The sequence below is a fragment of the Anolis carolinensis genome, chromosome 1, assembly GCF_035594765.1.
Source record: "Anolis carolinensis isolate JA03-04 chromosome 1, rAnoCar3.1.pri, whole genome shotgun sequence".
Taxonomy (NCBI): domain Eukaryota; kingdom Metazoa; phylum Chordata; class Lepidosauria; order Squamata; family Dactyloidae; genus Anolis; species Anolis carolinensis.
This window is the reverse complement of record NC_085841.1, coordinates 234,061,504-234,082,010: the sequence shown is the minus strand read 5'-3', so window position 1 is coordinate 234,082,010 and position 20,507 is coordinate 234,061,504. Positions and strand designations below refer to the sequence as shown.

At 38.8% G+C, this 20,507-nt stretch overlaps 1 protein-coding gene and 1 non-coding gene across 9 annotated transcripts in view; both read left to right on the top strand.

The window, feature by feature from the left end:
- r3hdm1 (R3H domain containing 1) overlaps positions 1-20,507 on the top strand; it is a 97,743-nt gene that overhangs the window by 61,452 nt on the left and 15,784 nt on the right. For 4 of the 8 annotated variants that reach the window (XM_008112673.3, XM_016994883.2, XM_008112664.3 and 1 more), the window contains 8 exons: positions 2,510-2,547; positions 2,634-2,684; positions 2,797-3,023; positions 6,711-6,965; positions 7,869-8,029; positions 8,773-8,874; positions 11,023-11,304; positions 12,240-12,363. In XM_008112673.3, the coding sequence (XP_008110880.2) occupies positions 2,510-2,547; positions 2,634-2,684; positions 2,797-3,023; positions 6,711-6,965; positions 7,869-8,029; positions 8,773-8,874; positions 11,023-11,304; positions 12,240-12,363 (1,240 nt within the window). The remainder of the gene's footprint in view (positions 1-2,509; positions 2,548-2,633; positions 2,685-2,796; positions 3,024-6,710; positions 6,966-7,868; positions 8,030-8,772; positions 8,875-11,022; positions 11,305-12,239; positions 12,364-20,507) is intronic. The other 4 variants (XM_008112685.3, XM_062966930.1, XM_008112678.3 and 1 more) reach the window with 3 other exon arrangements.
- Positions 16,710-16,803, top strand: mir128-2 (microRNA mir-128-2). Its single transcript, NR_129840.1, has one exon. It is a non-coding gene; the product is annotated as a microRNA mir-128-2 (primary transcript).

The following is a 20,507-nucleotide window of genomic DNA, read 5'->3' as shown; positions in this document are numbered from 1 at the left end:
TGAGTTAGAGGCAATGAAGAACTCAGGATAACCTGGGATAGGTTACAGTTATTATTATTATTGTTGTTGTTGTTGTTGTTGTTATTATTATTATTATTATTATAACTGATGATCAGGCCCCTTCAGCCGAGGCTTTTCAAAGCTATTTTGCTGACAAGATCTCACTACTACACCGGGACCTTCCCGCCACAATTGATACAGTGAGAGAACTTGAGACTCCGTGGCCACTTGCTGGGCCCACCCTTGACCGGTTCATCCCACTGGACGCAGAGGCTGTCGATAGGCTCATAGCTGCAGCTAGACCAACCACTTGCTCCCTCAATCCGTGTCCCTCTTGGTTGGTTAAATCCTGCTTGGAGGGATTATGTGACCCTCTGTTGAAAATAATAAACAGCTCCCTTGAGCAAGGAGTCTTTCCAGAGGGTTTAAAAGAGGCGGTGGTCTCTCCCCTGCTGAAGAAACCAGATTTAGATCGTTTGGTTCCCTCCAGATATCGCCCAGTTTTGAACCTCTCGTTCCTGGGCAAGGTGATTGAGAAGGTAGTAGCAGAGCAGTTGCAACAGTTCCTAGATGACACAGCCGGATTAGATCCCTTCCAGTCCAACTTTCGTGCGGGGCATGGGACAGAGACTGTGCTGGTCTCCATCACGGATCATGTTCGATGCCAGCTTGATCAGGGTGAGTCTGTGCTGCTCATGTTATTGGACCTCGCTGCAGCATTTGACACAGTCGATTATAATCTTTTGACCCACTGCCTTGCCGTTGTTGGAGTCAGGGGGACAGCTTTAAATTGGCTGGCCTCCTTTCTTCACAACCGTGGACAGTGAGTGGAGAGGGGAGGCCTGGTCTCCGAAAGGTCCCCTCTACTTTATGGTGTGCCTCAAGGGGCCATTCTCTCCCCTCTGTTATTTAACATCTATATGCGACCACTTGCTCAGCTGGTTCAATGTTTCGAGCTCGAGTGCTGCCAGTATGCTGATGACACTCAGCTTATGTTGAAGATGGAAGGCCGACCGGACTGTGTACCCGATAACTTTCATCAATGCCTCGAGGCCATTACTGGATGGCTGCGTGCCAGCAGGTTGAGGGTGAATCCAGCAAAGATGGAGATCCTATGGCTGGGTCAACCGGGCAGTGGAGATATCCAGTTGTCTACCCTGGATGGCGAGGCGCTATGCCCGTCATCATCGGTAAAGAGTCTGGGAGTCCTTTTGGACCCTCTGCTGACAATGGAAGCCCAGATCTCCGCCATTAGTAGAAGCGCCTTCTTTCACCTGCGGCAGGCTAGACCCCTGGCCCCCTATCTGTCAAGGGACGACCTAGCTATGGTGATCCAGGCCATGGTCATCTCAAGACTAGACTACTGTAACGCCCTCTACATTGGCCTTCCTTTGTCGGTGATCTGGAAGCTCAAGTTGGTACAAAATGCAGCTGCTTGACTTCTTGCGGGAGTCCCGATGAGATGTCATATAACACCAATCTTACTGCAGCTGCACTGGTTACCAATTGAGCACCGGATCACTTTCAAAGTGATTGTGCTTACTTTTAAGGCCTTACATGATCTAGGGCCAAAGTACCTGAAGGACCGCCTCACCACCTACCAACCCCAGAGATCCCTCCGTTCTGAGGACCAAGATCTGTTGGAAGTTCCCAGTTTTAAGACCTTGCGTCTAACAGCAACTAGACGTAGAGCTTTTACAGCAGTGGCGCCATCACTCTGGAACACTCTGCTGCCTGAAGTTCGTGCCTTGCGGGACTTATCAGTCTTCCGCAGGGCATGTAAGACACACCTGTTTCAGCAGGCTTTTGATCTCCGTTATTGCTGTTTTTAAATTGCTTAGATTTTAGCTTGTTCTTGTAAGCCGCTCCAAGCCCTGAGAGAGTGTTTTAAGATGTTTTTTAAGATGTTTTAAAGATGTTTTTAAATTGTTAGGTTTTAGCCTGTTCTTGTAAGCCGCCCTGAGCCCTAGGGGAGTGGCAGCTTATACGTTTGAATAATAAATAAATAAATCATTATTATTGTATGACACAGCAAACAAGATAGATATGCTGGATTTTGTATCACAAAATCACAAGTCGAACTCTTCCCAAGTGTCTAGGACTGTTTGATGTATTTTCGGATGATGCGCGCAGATTCCAGTAGGGTGGCCTTTTGCACTTATTATTATTATTATTATTATTATTATTATTATTATTATTCCAGGAGGAATTATCTCAACTTATCAATGGCAGTAAATAAAGATTTTGCAATGTTTGGATAGAGAATATATCATTTCCTGTCTTTCCATTTGCTATAACAAGAAACATACATTGTCATTGGTTGCTGTAGTCTCATTTGTAACATGTCAAAGGCTACTGCAGTCTCATTTATAATATGTGTTTATTCCTGATGGCCAGTGGATGTGTATTTACATGTGTGTTTCTGCATTTCTCTCAGTATTGGACGTGTTCAAATATATTGCACAAATAGTTAACAATGGGTTTTTTTTCTACGCTGTTTCTTTCTCAGTCGCTGTGTTCCCAAGAGAATTACATTCTTGACAAACGGTAAGAGAAATCAATATTTGAACAAGTTCTTACTTGCTTTTTGGTAATAAAATAATAAGTAGCTATTTTGTTGAACATGTCAACAGAATCCAAGAGGAAGAAGCCAACAGTACCCAGCAAAGACGGCAGATATTTAGGTATTGAATACATTTGTGTTTCTTTCTTTTGAACAAAATAAAGCATTTTACTTCCACCACTGTGGCTTTTGCAAGCAACCTTTGTCTTACAAGTGAGCTTTGTGACTTGCAGAGTCAATAAGGATGCATCAGGGAGGTCAGCCAACAGCCTTCAGAGCAGTACAGACAATGAGCTGAAGTATTCTGAACCCCGTCCATGGAGCAGCACTGACTCTGATAGCTCCCTTCGCAATTTGAAGCCAGCTGTGACTAAAGCCAGCAGCTTCAGTGGGATCTCGGTTTTAACCAGAGGTGACAGCACTGGAAGCAGCAAAAGCACTGGCCGGCTGTCTAAGACAGGTATGGCTGCGAGACGCGGGAGAGAAAAGCCATTAGTATGTGCCTGCTACATCTGTCAAGCATACAGAGGGAAAATATAGCTCCTCTTACAACCTCTCACCCACCCACATGTCTTGTGTTTTTTGTTTTATAAAACAAGTCCCTACTGCTTGGTTATAAGTCAGCAAACCCTTTAAAGGAAATTTTATTACTCTTAAGGTCCACTATTTAATTTCACTGGGTTAGAGGACAGTGTTTGCTATTCACTAGTTATTGTTTGAATCATTGGCAAATGAAACATCAGCAATTTGATTAGATTGGGCCCTCCTAATGTTTTGGATTTGCGACTCTCATAATTCCTTACCACTGGCTATGTTAGCTAGGCCTTCTAGCTGCTGAAGGGACAAAACTCAAGAGAGCCAGACTTGGTTTTCCCAGCCCTGAATTCAGAACACACATGACAAACTGATAATCTTGCATATATTAGAAACACAATAATAAGGCAAATCAACTGTTTCCAGATGATTTTCATGGGTCATCAATGAAAAGATTAGCACTATTGGGGGAATAAGACTTGTGTATATCCATGCTTGCAATTCAAGAGCAAGCATGGATGAAGGTGTTGTGACATCACAGCACCAGGTATCTGCGTCAAAATTTGAAGAAGCACACTTTGTGAAATCCTGAGGGGTTCCTAGATTTCCCAGGGGTTTGAGAAGATAGCTACTCAGGCCAGTCTTTTACTATTGATAAGGGGCTGCTTGATTTATAGGACCAACTACTGGTTGTTTTCAGATGAAATGGTAAATGCATTGGATTGACTGTACGAAGTATTTTTTTATTCCTTAAATTTGTCTTCAAACCAATTATATATATATATATAAGAAAACTATAAAATGTTGCTAAGAAAAAAAATCAAGGGAAGTACATGGTCTTTGGTGGGTATTCAGATAGCAAATATGGTATATTTTGTTTGTTTCTCACAGAAAGAAAAGTCAGTACTAGTATATATGACACTGGGGGAGAAGCCCAACAAGTCCTGTCTCCCATCCCACAAAAAACGATGACAGGCTAGATTCCCACAGTCTGTTGTTGTAACATCCCAGGTTACAAAAAAATCGTGCCATTATTGAAAGTGTGCAGACTTAGCCACTCCTTCTTTATAGCCTTTTCTCTCTGCACACTTGATCACATCTGATTTGAAAAGATAAGCAACATTAGGTGTGCTTCCGACTTTGGTGAGACACCACTAGAGAAACTCCTGGTAGGACTTATAAGAGAGAATCCTGCCCAAAAGCTTAGAAAGTCTCTACTGGATTAGTAGTCTCATTTAATATAAAATTGTGTTCTTAAGTTATGTTCCTGTGTTTCAAAGTTATTTTCAGGAGTTAAAACACTTTCATAAATGTGTGAAATCTTAATTCAATGCATAGGAACATGTATAAAGTCCTACAATCAGTTCTTTCCATGTCAGTTGACAGTTTGCAGAGGTGAGGCAAGACTGCAGGGAAACTGGCACTAGTCCCTGCAAAGCTAGGTGAACCTGTAACTTGACTGAATAAAGCGACCTTTTATCTTTCTCTTCTACATTTAGGCTCTCTCTACATGAAGGCAATAGTTTGGGTTAGGAATTCCATCTATTTTGCCTTGCTGACGAAAATTATTCTGTATTTGCTTGAGAGAAATTCAGTCATGCTAATATAAACCAGTGTCCATTCAAAATTGCTTATGGCTATAGGAGGAATGTTTGAGGTGTCAACTCAAGTGAGAACTAAAAAAATTAAGTTAGATTAAGAAGATTATCTGAGAACTATTCTTTTCTTGCTAGAAAGTAATCAGTTCCTCCTTCCAAGGATATACATTATCTGTAATTGGTTCCTTTTCCAAAACAGGTTGCTGCCTTGCACTTTGTTCAAGGAGAAAAGCAGAAATATAAAATAAAGAAATATTAAAACAAAATACCTGAGGTCTCAACCTTTTAATGAAAATTCCCCTCCCTCCCTCCCTCCCTCCCTCCCTCCCTCCCTCCCTCCCTCCCTCCCTCCCTTCCTTCCTTCCTTCCAAAAGCTTTACAATTTTGACAAATCTTCTGGTAGTTAAAATACATTCATATATTCATTCATTCATTCATTCTCTTATGGGCATTCTAATAGGAATTCACACATATAAAATAAAATATTTCATATTGTGAGGAAAACACATAGCTGCATATCGAAAAGCATGTTTCTAGAAAGTCCTCTCATAGATGGCAAACAATTATGCTCCCCCCTTTAACAGAGAGGACTGAAGTGAGTTTGTTTTGTTCATTGTTCACATGCTAAATTGACAACAAATCCATATTCTTATTAGACTGAGAACAGATAGTGTGCCCTTTTGGGCCCCGTTCCCAATCCTTTCTCCTTTTTCTCATGGACCATTAATGCATACTTTCAAGGTCTATTAAATTGCTATGTAGTGCCATCAATAAACACATGTGAACATCTTATTCTGCACACATGGAAAACTCAGAGTTCACAATTTCCACAGATTTATCAGTAGTGTATTGTGCTGCAAGACACATTTGTTTTACTGATTCAGCGAGAACTTCAAAAACAAGAAAAAATAAGGGTTGTTGTATGTCTTTCGGGCTGTGTGGCCATGTTCCAGAAGCATTCTCTCCTCACAACCTCTGAGGATGCCTGCCATAGATGTGGGCGAAACGTCAGGAGAGAATGCTTCTGGAACATGGCCACACAGCCCGAAAGACATACAACAACCCTGTGATCCCGGCCATGAAAGCCTTCGACAAGAAAAAATAACTTTCACCCTACATAGATATGTTATGTTTTTACTTTCTGTCTTGATTCCATCCTGTGGAATTTGGGGGTTTGTAATTTGGGGAGGCACAACAGCTCTCCTTGCCATACTTCAGATCCCAGGATACCATAGTATAGGAAATGAAATTTAAAGTGGATTCATAGTGCTATATTTTCATAGGATGAAATGAGCCATCTTTTGTGGGAGGAGGATGAAAATTGAAAAATCCACAATTCCTTATCAGTACATAATAATGGCTCTTTTTTTAAAAAGATCCAAAATCTTGACTTAACTGAGGTAATACTAACTTTCAGGATATGTAGAGACTGTTGAGTTAGCTTTTATAATCTAAAATGTTGTGCATTTAATACAGATTTCTAAATATTTAAGTTAGTTTGTTGTTAAGCCCCTCTCCAGGAATGCGTTTTTAATATTCCCATTTAAATCATATTTAGTTTGGCTCAGTTGTGCCTATTATGATTAGCCTTGTGTTGACAGTACCATTATGTGAAGACTGTGGATAAATTCTTTACAGGCATTGTATCTCAGGGTCTTTGGGACTTTCTTGCAGGGGGAGGGATTATTTAAAAACTGCTTTCTCATGCCTTGGTTGTTCAGATTTTTCAGCTTGCTCTTCTATCATTGTCTAGACATTTCTGTGGTTTGTGAGGATACTGTGTTTTGCCTTTCTGCTTTCCCTCCCTGTCTTGATTGATGTGAGGACAAAGACCTCATTCTTGTAAATTCGAGCTTGTCGTAGAAGCTACCTTGGGGGTGGGCAAGCGGAGCTGCTCTTGTTCATGCTGTGCAATAGCAAGATAAGCCTTGAATAATAACCCACATATATAAATGTGCATGATATTACTCTCTCTGTCTCTAGGTAAATTCCGTTTCTCATTACTCCTCTCCTAGGTTCAGAGTCTTCTGGTAGTGTAGGGTCCTCCACGGGTTCTCTTTCTCACACCCAGCAGCCTCTTCCCATCCCAGCTCTCAGCCAGCCTTCTCATGGCACACCTGCCGTCTATCCAACTGTCAGCACTAGTAGTTCTCTTTCCTTTGACGGTGGATTAAGTGGCCAAGTGGCGCCTTCTAGCAGTAGCTTCTTTTTGCTTCCCTTGGAAGCGGCAGGCATACCACCTGGAAGTGTTCTGATCAACCCCCAAACAGGTTGGTATCCAGTTGTGGATGGCTCTTTGCATTGATAATTTTTCAATAATCTGTTTGAAATGCTTTGATATCATAGTGATTTTTTGTCTTTCTCCCTTTTCTCTGTTACCCTTCTCTTAATTTCTTAAGAAACATGTATTTTAATGTCTCCTCTAAAGAACTTTGTAAGGTTTTGTACTAATATGGTCAGCCTTCAACATCCACTGGGGTTAGAGGTGGATTCCCATGAAAGTGAAAAAAGCGCAAATAAAGAAATTGCTGCTATTTTTTACCCGAGAGAATATCTCTATAGGAATGTCAAGGTCTTCCAGCATGATTTCATGATTAACTTCTGGTGTACAGACGAAGAGATTCCTAAAGAGGTGTTCTCTCTAGACATCTCTAGGCCGTCAAACATGGCTGGAGGAAGCTGACCAAGGAATCTAACCAGAGGACCTAAAAATTCTTAGAACATTTTAATCAAATCTGTGAATAATCAAATCTGGGAACAATCAACTCCACAAAAGACAAATCTGCAAATGTGGGAAGGATGATTGTACATAATAATGTAAAGACTATGTTGAATCATATGTTACAGGATTTGTATTTTCTATATGGAGAGTTCTCTTTCATAAAGTGTTTAGAAATAGGAACATTAATAGAATTGGCAGGCACAATAGCTACAGTTACTATACAATGTAAATGACATCTTGCACTACCCAGGTTGTTCCATAGATGGAAAATAAGTTCAGGAATGTTATATTGGACCATCTTCTGATGAAATGAACTCTTATGCATGTTTTAATATTGGCTGTGAAGCACTTCTGTATTGCTGAGATGTAATCCAGTATGTTAAAACTTTTTGCGATTGGTAGTATGGTGCATTTTGCAACAGAATCTTTATTTTTCACCCCAACTCTCTAGGTCAGCCATTTCTTAATCCTGATGGCACTCCAGTTGTTTATAATCCTCCTATGTCTCAACAACCTGTTAGAAACCAAGTGCCTGGACCTCCACAGCAGCAACAGCCGCCGCCTCCCATACCACCTCAGCAACAGCCAGCAGCCAATCACATCTTATCACAGGTGCACATGTCAAATATGCAGTGGTCTGGTGGGAGAAAATGGTAGTGTATTATAGAAATATGTTAGGAAAGCTGTTGTTGACCTATTCCTTATGAATCATTTTGGGCAAGGAAAGAATAGCTTCCTAGACCATCAGAATAAACTTGTCATTGTATGTGCACGTACATAATCATTTTTCAAATTACAAGAATATTGTAAGATATTTGTGTGGTATTTTTACAAGTTATGAAATTAACAATGTGTCATGCTCATTATGAGATTTATTCTAGCTTAATGGTTCCTAACTTATGGGTCCCAGATGTTGCTGGACTACAATGCTTAGAATCATCCAACATTGGGTACACTTTGAATAGGTTTTGGGAATTGATAGAGAAAAAAATCTGGTGACCAAGTTTGTGAACCACTACTGTAGGTAGATCACAAATCTCCTTATCCATGGATTCAACATCCACAGTTTCACTTAGCTGTGCTCCAAAAAATATTCCCCACTAGAAGTTTGCTGGCATCTTTTGATCCTTCAGAGCTATGTTATGGCATGTTTCTGGCCCAAGTATAGACAAAATATAGGGTTTAATATTGTAGTCTGAAATGTGTGTTAAACTTTTTTTGGTCAAACTATAAATAGGGAGAGTGTTTACTCCATTTCTCTATACTTTTTAAAAAATTATTTTATCAAAAATTTCCCACTTCCATTTCTTCTTGCTCTGTTGTTAACTGTATGTGTTCAACTGTTACTTCTTCAGCCTATCCGACCTCTTCAGCCTTCTTCACAGCCTGTTCAATTCTCCACAGTCACTTATCCACCCCCGCTCCTGCCAGTCTCATCTACCCAGCAATATACTGTGGTATATTATCTTCTAATCATCTCTTCTGATTGCATGACAAAAACCTTTACTAGATTAGCTGTATGTGTGGAGTGTGCATGTATGCAATAAATACTGGCTGACTGTGGTAAGTGAGTTGAGGAGGGACAGTAATCCTGATATATGTTAATGGAAAGGATACTTTTAATAAGTTCTCAGTACTAAAAAATTTGCCAACTTCATTAAAAACCTTTTGCTCTTAATCATCACAGCCAGTCAGTATTCATTGTAACCTATATATCTGTATGTGTATATAAATATGTATATTTATATGTATGTCTTTCCTCTTTTCCCTGGCTGCTTCTTTGTCCCACTTCCTTGAAGTTTTACTTTGTCTTATTTCTAATAGTAGTTTTTTAATATAATCCTCTCTGTTGGGCTTTAATGTTTGATGGCTTTGAAATGTTTGAATTTTGGAGCTTTTACATATGAATTACATTCCTCAGACTCACATGCACTGAATCCCCTATGTCAAGGTAAGATTGTTCGCACATCAGGATCCTTGGCAGCAATTTTTTTCTATCTGGCTCAAGGCAGGATACTATATTAAGAGGCAAATGCCAGGTAAATGAACATAACCTTTAATATAGATTTTTAAATGCTTTATGCAGGAAATAATATAAGTGATTACTAAGTTATGATGATATTATTCTGTTACCAGGACCACCGTGTCTCAACCAGTTGCTGTAACACAACAAACTCACGCAGTTCTAGTGAGATTCTCTGATTAGGAAACTGGGAGGCAAGATTCGATATAGCTTTGGTCTAACCGAAGCTGCTCTTATTTTTCTGTCCTGTGAAAGATTTGATGTTTTGCTTCGAAGTTTGCCTACTTAATAAGTCATTCTGGAACTGAAATGTCCTTCATAGAGAATAAATGATGTTCTGTTTGACTTGGAATCAAATGTCCAAATTCAGTAACAAGAGATTTCTCTAATGTTTGTTCTTAACCTATTCTCTCTTTTAACATCCATATTGCTGCTTCTATTGCTGTGTAGATTCAAGTGTGGGGAGAGAATTGGAAGCAGGAAGAGAGGAAATGAAGATTCCCTCTCCTGCGATTTCCAGTTTAAAATGCAGAATTAACTTCTTATAAGAAAGGGGCAGGCAAGATGAATAAGCTAAGAAAAAAGAGTTGAGCCTTGGGGGCTTTTCACCTTAAAAAGAAAAGTCTGGCAACAGAAAGTCATGATTAAGGTGTCAGAAATTATACATGGTGCATAATTTCAATTATGCATCCTTGAAATTATGCAAGGATAAGATTTTTCCATCTCCTTCATGCTGTTAAGACTCTGGGTCATCAAGCGAGACTGAATTGTAGAAGGTCCAGGGTAGATCTCTTTATTTATTAAACATTTGTATCCTAATCTGTATCCAAAGACCTCAGGGCAACTTACTATCAAAGCAGCTGATATAGACAAAAAGCAATTGAAAATATAAAATAGTAAAAGATAATTTACAGCCTAAAAACATTTTTAACTATCTAACAAATTGAAACAAATTAAAATGGTTAAAACCATGTATGTCAGGAAGGATAGGGAGCTCCATTAGCTCTGTTAGGCTGTACCCCTTCACCAAAAACTGAAAATACATTTTGTCCCTAATTTTCCGTGGTGCAGGCTGGGGAATATTTTCACCATTCTTTAAGGTGCTTTGGGCCATTTTAGGTGCAGATGCAGGTCTTAAAAATAGCAGGAAGTGACTTGAAAAATTTATGATTTACTTACAAATTTAAAAAAAATGTGATAAAATAATTTGACTTTATTAAAAGCCATGTTTTAACTTGGTCATGGTTGACACCTACCAGGACTCTAAAGAAAGAACATTCAAGAAATAGGATGTACTTCTTGACAAAATGTACCAATAAATAATGGAATAAGAAATTGCAAAAATGTACTGCAAAGTGCAAAGCACACATCATTCAAAACAGTTCCCATTTCTTGCTGCAACTAAATAAATTTTGTAGATCCCTTTAAGTCTATTCCCTATTATTGCCTATACACTTTTATTGCTACCCTGATGCAAGAGGATAGGCACATGTTTCACTGTCCCATGTTTAACAGCACAAGCCTCTCTGCCTTCTTGAATGCCTTTGAAAGAGGAATAATGCCCTTGTTTTACTTATTTCAGCAAGACAACCTAGGATCCCAATTTAGCCATATGAGTCTCTCCCGACAGCCATCTGGGGAAGCTGCTGATCCTCATGCCACCATGTTCCAATCCACGGTTGTCCTTCAGCCTCCACAGCAATCTGGCTTTATTATAGCGACTGCCCCTCCGCCGCCTCCTCCGCCGCCACCTCCTCCGCCACCTGGGCAGCCTGTTCCTGCTCCTAATTACAGTGCATCCAGCCACCCTGTTAACCAGCAAGTCCTTCAGCAACAGGGATATTTGCAGCAACCGATGCCACAGGTAGAGATACCTTCGGAGTGTTGCTAGATCATTGAGAAGTTGACAATGATTGCATTTACAAACCTAGTTGTTCGTAGGATTTCTTCTTCCTCATATGTTTTATTGGTTGTTTGTTGACAAATAGAGCCTTCATGTTCCAATTACAGGGGAGTTGTATTCTAGATATGTTTTTAGCTAGTTCTAAGTTTAGGAGTGAGTATCTTTTCATGGAGATGCACATTTCTGCTATTAAAATAATTGTGCATATGTTGCAATCGTTATAATGGCTAATGAAATGTTGGTACTGTATTTTATTTAATTGCACGTTTTCAACTAAATTTGATTTGGAAATGGCCTTTAGAGCAAGAAACCAAATATCCATAAAGTACCAGAGCATTCATCAGGCTATGCTGTTACTGTTGCAACTTGCATTAAATCCACCTGCATTAATTGACAGATTCACTGGCCAGCACAGTGCTTCAAACGATAGACCTGTTTCTGGGTCTGGTTGACTCACTAATTCAAAAAATGGCATCAGTTTTCACTTATTGGCTCTAGTTTTTGAGATACAGAACACACGCCATCTTCCAGTTGTCATTTACTATGTTGCTAATATTTGCTAAGTTGTTCTATTAAAACCAGTCACTGAATGAAAACCATGATTGAAATAAAAACAGCCCCTGAATATTTTACGTCACGAACGAACTAAGTATGGAGCTGTAGTGCTGTCTTTTCTTCTGGAATGAATATACAGCAAAGTAAAATTAAAGTGTGCTTTATAAAACTAAGAGAGAGTAAGCATCTACACTGTTTTAATGACCCTTCTGTTTTCACTAGATTTGCTTCTTTAATGTGAATGTTAGATGTGTGATTTCGGTTTGCCCCCATTTGGTGTTGTAGGACGTGTCTGCTTTAGAAACATATGAATGAACTTCCTATGTTTCCCCCTTTTACAGATGCCAGCCTGTTACTGTGCTCCAGGCCAGTATCCACACTCCAATCAACAATATCGGCCAGTTACTTCGGTCCACTACAATACGCAGCAAAACCAGCCACTGCCACAGCCTGCGCAACAGACAGGTTTGTGGTGTCCCGACTCCTGCTATTATACTTCTAGACATTTCTGGAGGCTGGGCAGTTCAGGAGGAAGTAATGTGGGGGGAAAACTTTGTAAAGTCGGTAATGATGAAAGCATATTATTTTGACTTTGCAAGATTTACAGTAGTCCCATCTGACAGAAATATATACTCAGAATGGTAAATCCTGACAGTTGGGTCAAACAGTTTTTATTTGGATAGGAAAAAGTATAGTTATCCTAGTTTATGCACACTTGGTAATTTAAGGAATTTCTAACAAGTAACCAAATTTCGGTTCACATCAAAGAGCTTAAATATATTCAAATGTCATGTTTGCACTTATGTTGTAATTTAAGTATTCCACCCTGAGTTACTTTAACTGAGGTATATCTAAAGAAGTATATTTGATCTCTAAAGACTTACATTAAGCATATTTTTCTCCTTTTATGTTTTCTGGTGTTTCTCTGTGACTGGAAGTTGTCATGTGAACAGATCACACAAAATAGGTTTCTGATTCTTGTTTTTTTTTCAGTATGTTATCTTTTATGTGAATCATGCTCAGTTACAGCTAGCAATTTTATACAGTGACACCCATAATTTGCATATTTGTTTTTTCTGCTCTGAAAGTCTGCTCAAACATGGTTTAGTTTCTCTGTATGCAAGAATTATTAAGAGAATGTGTATTGAATTTTCCTTTTGAGAAGTAAGCAGGGAATTTAGGTATCTTGAATTCTAATCTAGACTGAATGTAATGTCCTCAGATAGTTGGATTTTTATTTCAGTTTTGAAACTTAGCTGTCTTTCGGGTCTCTCAAAATGCTCTCTTGGAATTGTTGTGACTGGCTGTGTGGTTGGATGCATCTGTAAGCATGTTTTATTTACCTAGATAGATAAACTAATAATTATTTACCTAGATAGATAAACAAATACAGTAATAGAGCATGGAATTGGCTACTGAGAGACAAGGTCTACAATACAGGTTGAGTTTTTTCTTGAGTTTGGTTGTATGTCTTTAGATGAAATCTTTTATCTGTGTTGGTTTGATGGTTTCAACAATGGTGGGAGTGTGTGCTTCTACGAGGCAAGGGGCTATATTGATGGAAGCAGTACTGCTATTCTTTCGCTAATGTGCCAAAGAACTACTGGGCAGCAGCAATATTTGTGGGTGACAATAGCAGAGGATTTCACAAAGACAATGGCAGTGGCACCATAGCTAACAATTGTACATAATACTGTGCTGAAAGAGGCAAGATAAGTCACTTTTGAGTACCTTTTCCCATAAAACCCCTATTATGAGACAATTCAAAATGAAAGAAACGATAATACCAGAAGATACGGCTTTCAGGCTGGAAGGCTCTTTAACCATAACTCAGAGGCAGAAGAAAATGAAGCTGAACGATTCAGTGTTGGAGTCCAGGATACAAGTGATCACTTAACAAACAAAAAAAAGTTGTGATTGAAATGCAAAAGTAGGAAACAGAGCAGAATCAAAAACTATAGAAAAAATGTGGCCTAGGATCAAGAAAGGAAGCAGGGGAGCAACTCACTGAATTTTGCAAGGCCAATAGTTTGTTCAGTATAACCACATTTTTCAAGAAGCCAAAGAGGTGAATGTATACATGGACATTACAGGATGGCCAGTATGCAAATCTTATACTGCCTAATTGGAAACATAAGGGAAAGAAGCTCCATTCTTTATGCAAAAACAAGACAGGATCAGATTGTGGAACAAACCATGAAATATAACAGTAAAGCTAAAAAAAGAATGCAGTACACTCTCAGTTAACCAGCACCCATGAGGATTGGTAGATGCCCCATAAAAAGTGTAGTTTCTGGTTACTTCATCAAAAGTGACCTAACTAATATTATATTCTGTTCTATCCCATACCATAAACTATGATTTCCTTTTAATTTTTTAAAACTGTTCCTAATTGGGGGGAGGGGGGTTTGTATTCCAGTTAATTGAGAATCGACTGTACTACTGTACTAAACCAACTATTATGTCAAAATACTATTTGAAGAACATTCCTTTAGAATTTAAAAATAATGCAAAAATAGTTTTGCAGTATTAACCCTAATTGACCCAGAGCCAAAAAAAACTCTAGACTGAAACCAGGAGCATTATCAAAAAGACAGTATCTGCAGCCGAAAAGCAAAAGAAGCTTTAGTTAATGACGGATAAAATTAGTTTAGGACAAACAAGAAGCAAAAGTAAAGGGACAAAAATAGGGCCAGAACCCTAAATGCAACTCTTGAGTGACTTGTGCACAGAGACAAAGAGAACTATTATAATAATCAAAGTAGACAGCTAGAAGATTACAACCAAAAGGGAATAATAAGAGCTCTCTCCCACAAGATCTGAGAAACTAAAAAGAGATTTAAATAACAATGTGGATGCTGTATGACCATCAAGGGAACACATGGCCAAATACAAATAAAAAAGATGATGGAAAAATACACTGAATAACTATATAAATTAGATGACCAACCTCCAATTTTAGAAAGTGAAATGGAAGCTATATTTAGAGAACTTGGGAGAAAGAAGTCACCAGTAACAGATGATATGCCATTGAGCTGCTTCAGGCTACAGAGACTAAAATCTGTAGGAAAAATATGGAAAATAAAAAGAATGGCCCATAGAATGGAAACACTCAATTCTAATTTTCCAAAAAGGGGATACAGGCAATCCCTGAGTTACAAATATCCAACTTACAAATTTATTTATTATTTATTTACAGTATTTATATTCCGCCCTTCTCACCCCGAAGGAGACTCGGGGTGGATCACATTGCACACATATAAGGCAAACATTCAGTGCCATAACATAGAACAGAGATAGACGCAGGCGCGGGCTGGCCTCGAACTCATGACCTCTTCGTCAGAGTGATTTGTTGCAGCTGGCTGCTAACCAGCCTTTGCCACCGCCCGGCCTCATAGTTAAAAATGGGAGGTGACAACAGAAAGTGAGAGGAATCTAACCCTCGGAAGGGAAATTCACTCCTGGAAGAGTTATCATGGGGGAAAGGGGTCTCCACTGCAGCCTTAACACCAATCCTTGTTTGCACAAGACAAAATTTTAGAAATCCAGTGATCGCAGGGACAGAAAGTGAGGTGAAATCTTCTGAACAGGGGCACAGGCAGCAAAACAAACACCACAAGAGCATTAACTATTTTCTGTGCTATCCACTTGAATACAAATTTAACTTAAGAACAAATCTACAGAACCTATTTGTTCATAAACTGAGTACTGCTTGTATCAAGGATTTGAGTAACAGGATCATTTTATTATTGAGCAAAGTGGTGCTCAGAATTCTACAACACCTTTACCATATATGGAGTGAGAAATGCTAGATATTAAATAATGTACAATGAGGAAGCAGCACAATGGCTTATATTGCAAACGTATGTTGGATAATGGAGCATACCCAACCATTTAAAAAAGTAAATCAGCCTGTGCTTTTTAACTTACAAGAAAGTCTTTGACTGTATAAATCGTGAAAACCTATGCTATATAGACAGTATATTGCTTTCCTTGTTCATACCATTCAAAACTTTGCACACATAAGTATTGTGTCAGGGTTTCATATTTATAAGTTGAGTTGTTTCAGTTCTCCCAGGAATTCACGTGTGTACAATAGTTAACTATCTCATACATTGCATTTTCAGACCTGTCTGAGTGTCACTCCATTTGTCATGTGGTATTAGGGACTGCAGGTGATGAAACACAAACACAAATTTCCTTGTTAGTGCAGAGCTGGGTGCATAATGTTTTGAATACTAGCCTAAATCTTTACCACTTCGATAAGTATTCCCCTCTGCCTCATTTGTCAGTGTCCCCTGGATGAAGTTTTGCCTACTGCTTTGTCAGAGGACCACAGCTGCTTTATTTCCGAGGAACTGAAAAAAGGCAGAATTTGGTGCCATTTCCCCCTAATGTTCTTTGTTTCATGCACAACTTTGATAGCTTCTGGAACTGTCAGCAATCTTGAAAGTTAGTGAGGTTCAACTGCTGATACTTAGAAAAACAACTCAATTAGGAGGGTTTTTAAAAGTATTTTGGAACAATAGATATAAATACAAAATAAGCAGATGTGTTTTGGGTTTGGGAACCCAGTTGTAAAACAGAAAAGGAAACAAGAGTAAGCAGATGTGAATGCTAGGTGTTGCACATAGTGATAGATCTGTGTAGGTTTTTTAACTTAGCAACATTTAAACATTTTTTTATTTAAAGTATTCTTGAAATATCTGTCTGTAGTCTAAACATTGTGGTTTTTTGTGTGTCTGTGATGACTCAGGCTATATGTGAAATATTTTATGTACGTATTATAATATAGAGACTAGGTTGGCTTTATTCCTGAGCTGTTGGATTCGGGGCCGTAACACTGTCTGAGAGGGTTACATTTCTCACAGTGAACCGGTCTCTTTTTCAGCTGCTTCCTAGCTTCCTTTTTAAAGGACTTTCGGGTGTGTCTGTCTTGGAGTGTTGCTCTCTTCTCAGAGAGGATGTGCTGTCCGCCTCTTTTTTAAAAATAACAAAAAACCCAGCAATGTCTGTCCTGACACAGATGGTACCGAAAGTATCCGGAAGGTGATATTCAGAAAGAGATAGTGAGCAGGAAACCTTTTGACGGGCTTTTGCTTTTTGTGATCTGTTTTGTGTCTCCTGTGTTTTGTTTTCAAAACTCATCATGCTTGAGGTTTTCCTTTTGGTATTGAGAGCAATGATTCCATCTAACTGATTTATGTATGAGATGCGGAACCTGATCCCATAAGCAGTTTTATGACTTAGGAATGATAACATGGCAGGATTACTTCTTTGCAGTCCCTAGATTTTGTGAGGCAGACATTTTTAACTGCATTTAAAAGTACTGCCAGAAAAGAAAAACCATCTGTTTCGGCAGGTGCTGGTTCTTGTTTCTCCCTCTTTTTCTGCTGAGTGCTGTCTTTCTTCTATGCCACTTGGTATGCTGGGGTGGAATAAGGCAGCTAAAAATAGAAAGGGCTCTGTAACCCTGTGGGGCAGAACGGTAGCAGTCAATTTATATTGCCCTAATTCCTCTCTCAGCGTGAAAAATTGATTTTTGCTTCGTCCGTGTGAGGATTCCAGAAGACACTGAATAATTTTCACAAGATACCCTGCAGTCCCTGAGAAACGGAGGGAAAATAAAATTGCTGCACTTTCTGAATGCCATTCATATGCAGTACTTTGGGTTCTAAAGTGGTTTCATTCGGTAATCTGCATTTTATGCTGCGTGGTTTGTTGGTTGGAGAAATCCAAGCATCTGTCTTTGTATCTGAAAATATCTTCAGGGCTGTTGAAAAGGAAGTATATTGCAGGTTCAAAAGTTCATTGTGGTTTTTTTCCTAACAATTGTGTAGAGAGAAGTATTCTCAATGGTACAGTATTACGTTTGCAGCAGTGTTTTATTTAATCAGATTTCTACATCCCATTTTAGTTTATTTCAAAATATTACATGTTTATGCAGATCTAAGTACACTCCGGTAGTACATTCACTTTCTTCAGATTATAATTGATTTTATTTATAATTATTAATTGCTTTTTTGGAGCTCCCGGTGGCCCAATGGGTTAAACCAGTGGCTCTCAACCTGGGGTCCCAGATGTTTTTGGCCTTCAACTCCCAGAAATCCTAAGAGCTGGTAAACTGGCTGGGATTTCTGGGAGTTGTAGCCCAAAAACATCTGGGGACTGAGAACCACTGGGTTAAACCCTTGTGTCAGCTTAACTATAGACCGAAAGGTTGGTGGTTCGAATCCGGGGGAATAGGGTGTGTTCTCATCTATCAGCTCTAGCTTCCCATGCGGGGACATGAGATAAGCCTCCCACAGGATGATAAAATATTAAAACCTTTGGGTGTCCCCTGGGCAGCATCCTTGCAGACGGCCAATTTTCTCACACCAGAAGCGACTTGCAGTTTCTCAAGTGCTCCTGACACAAAAAAAGAATTGCTTTATTTCCTTGGGGCATATCAATATAACCTGAATAAGATAATAGGGATACTGCTTTAGAGAACTGCAGTGTCTGATTTAATCTTTTGTGCACCGGTACCACTTTTTGAAGTCGCACCTCTTACTATCGTTGACATTCATTTCTTTAACATTACACATTTCTCTGATAATGTGTGCAGTATGTAGAGAGTGTAAATTGGAATGGTCTTCAACAGAGGGTTTTGCTGAAATATAGAGGGAGATCTGTCTGGAAAGTTGTAGGTATAAGATAATCTATTTTATAGGAAGACAGAAAGTTGTCCAGTGTCATCTACTGGTGTGCTTCCTGCTTTGAGTTTGCATATCCAAGAACCTGATATTAGCCCTCTCAATTTCGACTTTGATATGTGCTACATAAAGTCTATATGATTAAGTAACATTTTTTTGCTGAAATAAATATGCTGTTAATAAAGAGTTGGGAGAAATATAGAACTGAAATTGTGAGAATTAAGATCTAAGAAAGCATGTACTGCTTCACCATTTTAAAGCAAATCTAAGGGTTGTGTTTGACACTTCTAGCATCGCTGTCAGACATGTGTCAATAAGGCAGCATGGCTATTCAAAAGAGGTCCTTCCATAGAAATGAGCAAAATTTATTAATAACCAAGAACAGGTTACTTGCAGAGTTTGTACACATCTATTTTCAGTGATGGGGGACATCATGCAACAGAATGTAACACTTCTTTTGAAGGCACAGGTTCAAAATGAAAGTTGGTGTGTGAAAGTTGAGAATAGCATTTAGTACAACTGAACTCCTGCATCTGTTTTGAAAGGAGATATTGTAATTGATATTTTTACAAATAAAAAGCTTGCAGTGTATCACCTAAAGTGAGATATTTGAAGCACTGTGCTGTTCAGTGCTTATTTGATATCCAGAGAGCCCAAAAAGAGTAATTGGAATTGGAAAGTGAGAAGGAAAAAATGGAAAAAATAGGCAAAAGAAGGTAGCGGAGAGTAAATAATAGCTTTTCAGGAGATTAACATGTTTGTGTGCCTCCCAGTACTTCTTCAAAACAGAAAATGGGGCTTTGTATGAGTGCTTCCGGGGACCATGAGAAATTATTGCAGTCTTTTTCTGCATTACAGATTCAGTAACACTATGTAATACGATTTTTGTTCCTGGGTTATAAATGTCATTTCCTAATTAATTATATCATAAAAACGTGGAAAAAGATTATTAAACTGCAAAAACTTTGTTTTTTTGCGACATCCTACAGCACATTTTCCTACAGTTTTTTAATGAATATCTCAAAGAGACTCAACCAATTCAACATAGTTTGTGGCAGCCACAAAACAAAGTTTCTGGAGTATAACAACTACTTTCAAAGTAAGTACCACACAATTAAACAGGAAATAACACCTTCAAACCAGGAACAGAATTTTTTTTCAAATGCTCTTGCATAGTATTAATAGCGCTTCGACTTTAAAAGTGATGGAAAAAGCTACCATGCTCATTCTCCTTTTTCCTTATCAGAAGAGTAAAGTTAATGGTTTTTAACAAGAAATTTGTGGCTCTCATCCACAGTTGGTAGTATTCTGTGTAAGATGGGCAAAAACATCAGAAATATATATTAGTGAACAAAGTTCCCTTTCCTAAAATCACCATCACTGCTACTGCATGAAGCTGAAAACAAGTGACAGATGTGTTCAAGTATTTTGAGGACAGAAAAGATAAGGGTGTTCCCATACTTTTTAAAAGGAGATACACAAGCAGGTACAGCCCTTTCCTGTAGCATGTAGAAATCTACATCTGTTGAATTCTGGCTTCTCCTACACCTTCTGTCAGCATCCTTATCAGTGTCCCATGTGTTGTAGTTTTTGTACACCAAATACAATTTGTATTCTAGTCAGTGCAAACAGGAAAAGTTGCTCTAAGATAATGCATTTATTTGACCCAACTGAAGTGCAGGTTTGAATCTTGCCTGCTCTCAGTGTTCTTTCACTGGGGCCAAAGACCAGTTTACTCAAAATGAAAAGAGAATACAAGCAGCACCTGGTCACCTTTGGCTTAGTCTTTCTTACTGAAATAGTTAATAAAACTTTTCATTGCACCCTTCCGCTTGAAGGAAATTTGTGCAACTGTATCCTAGTTTGCTGCTTTGATTCTCTTGTTGTCTGTCAGGTGGTAGATAGTACAAAAAA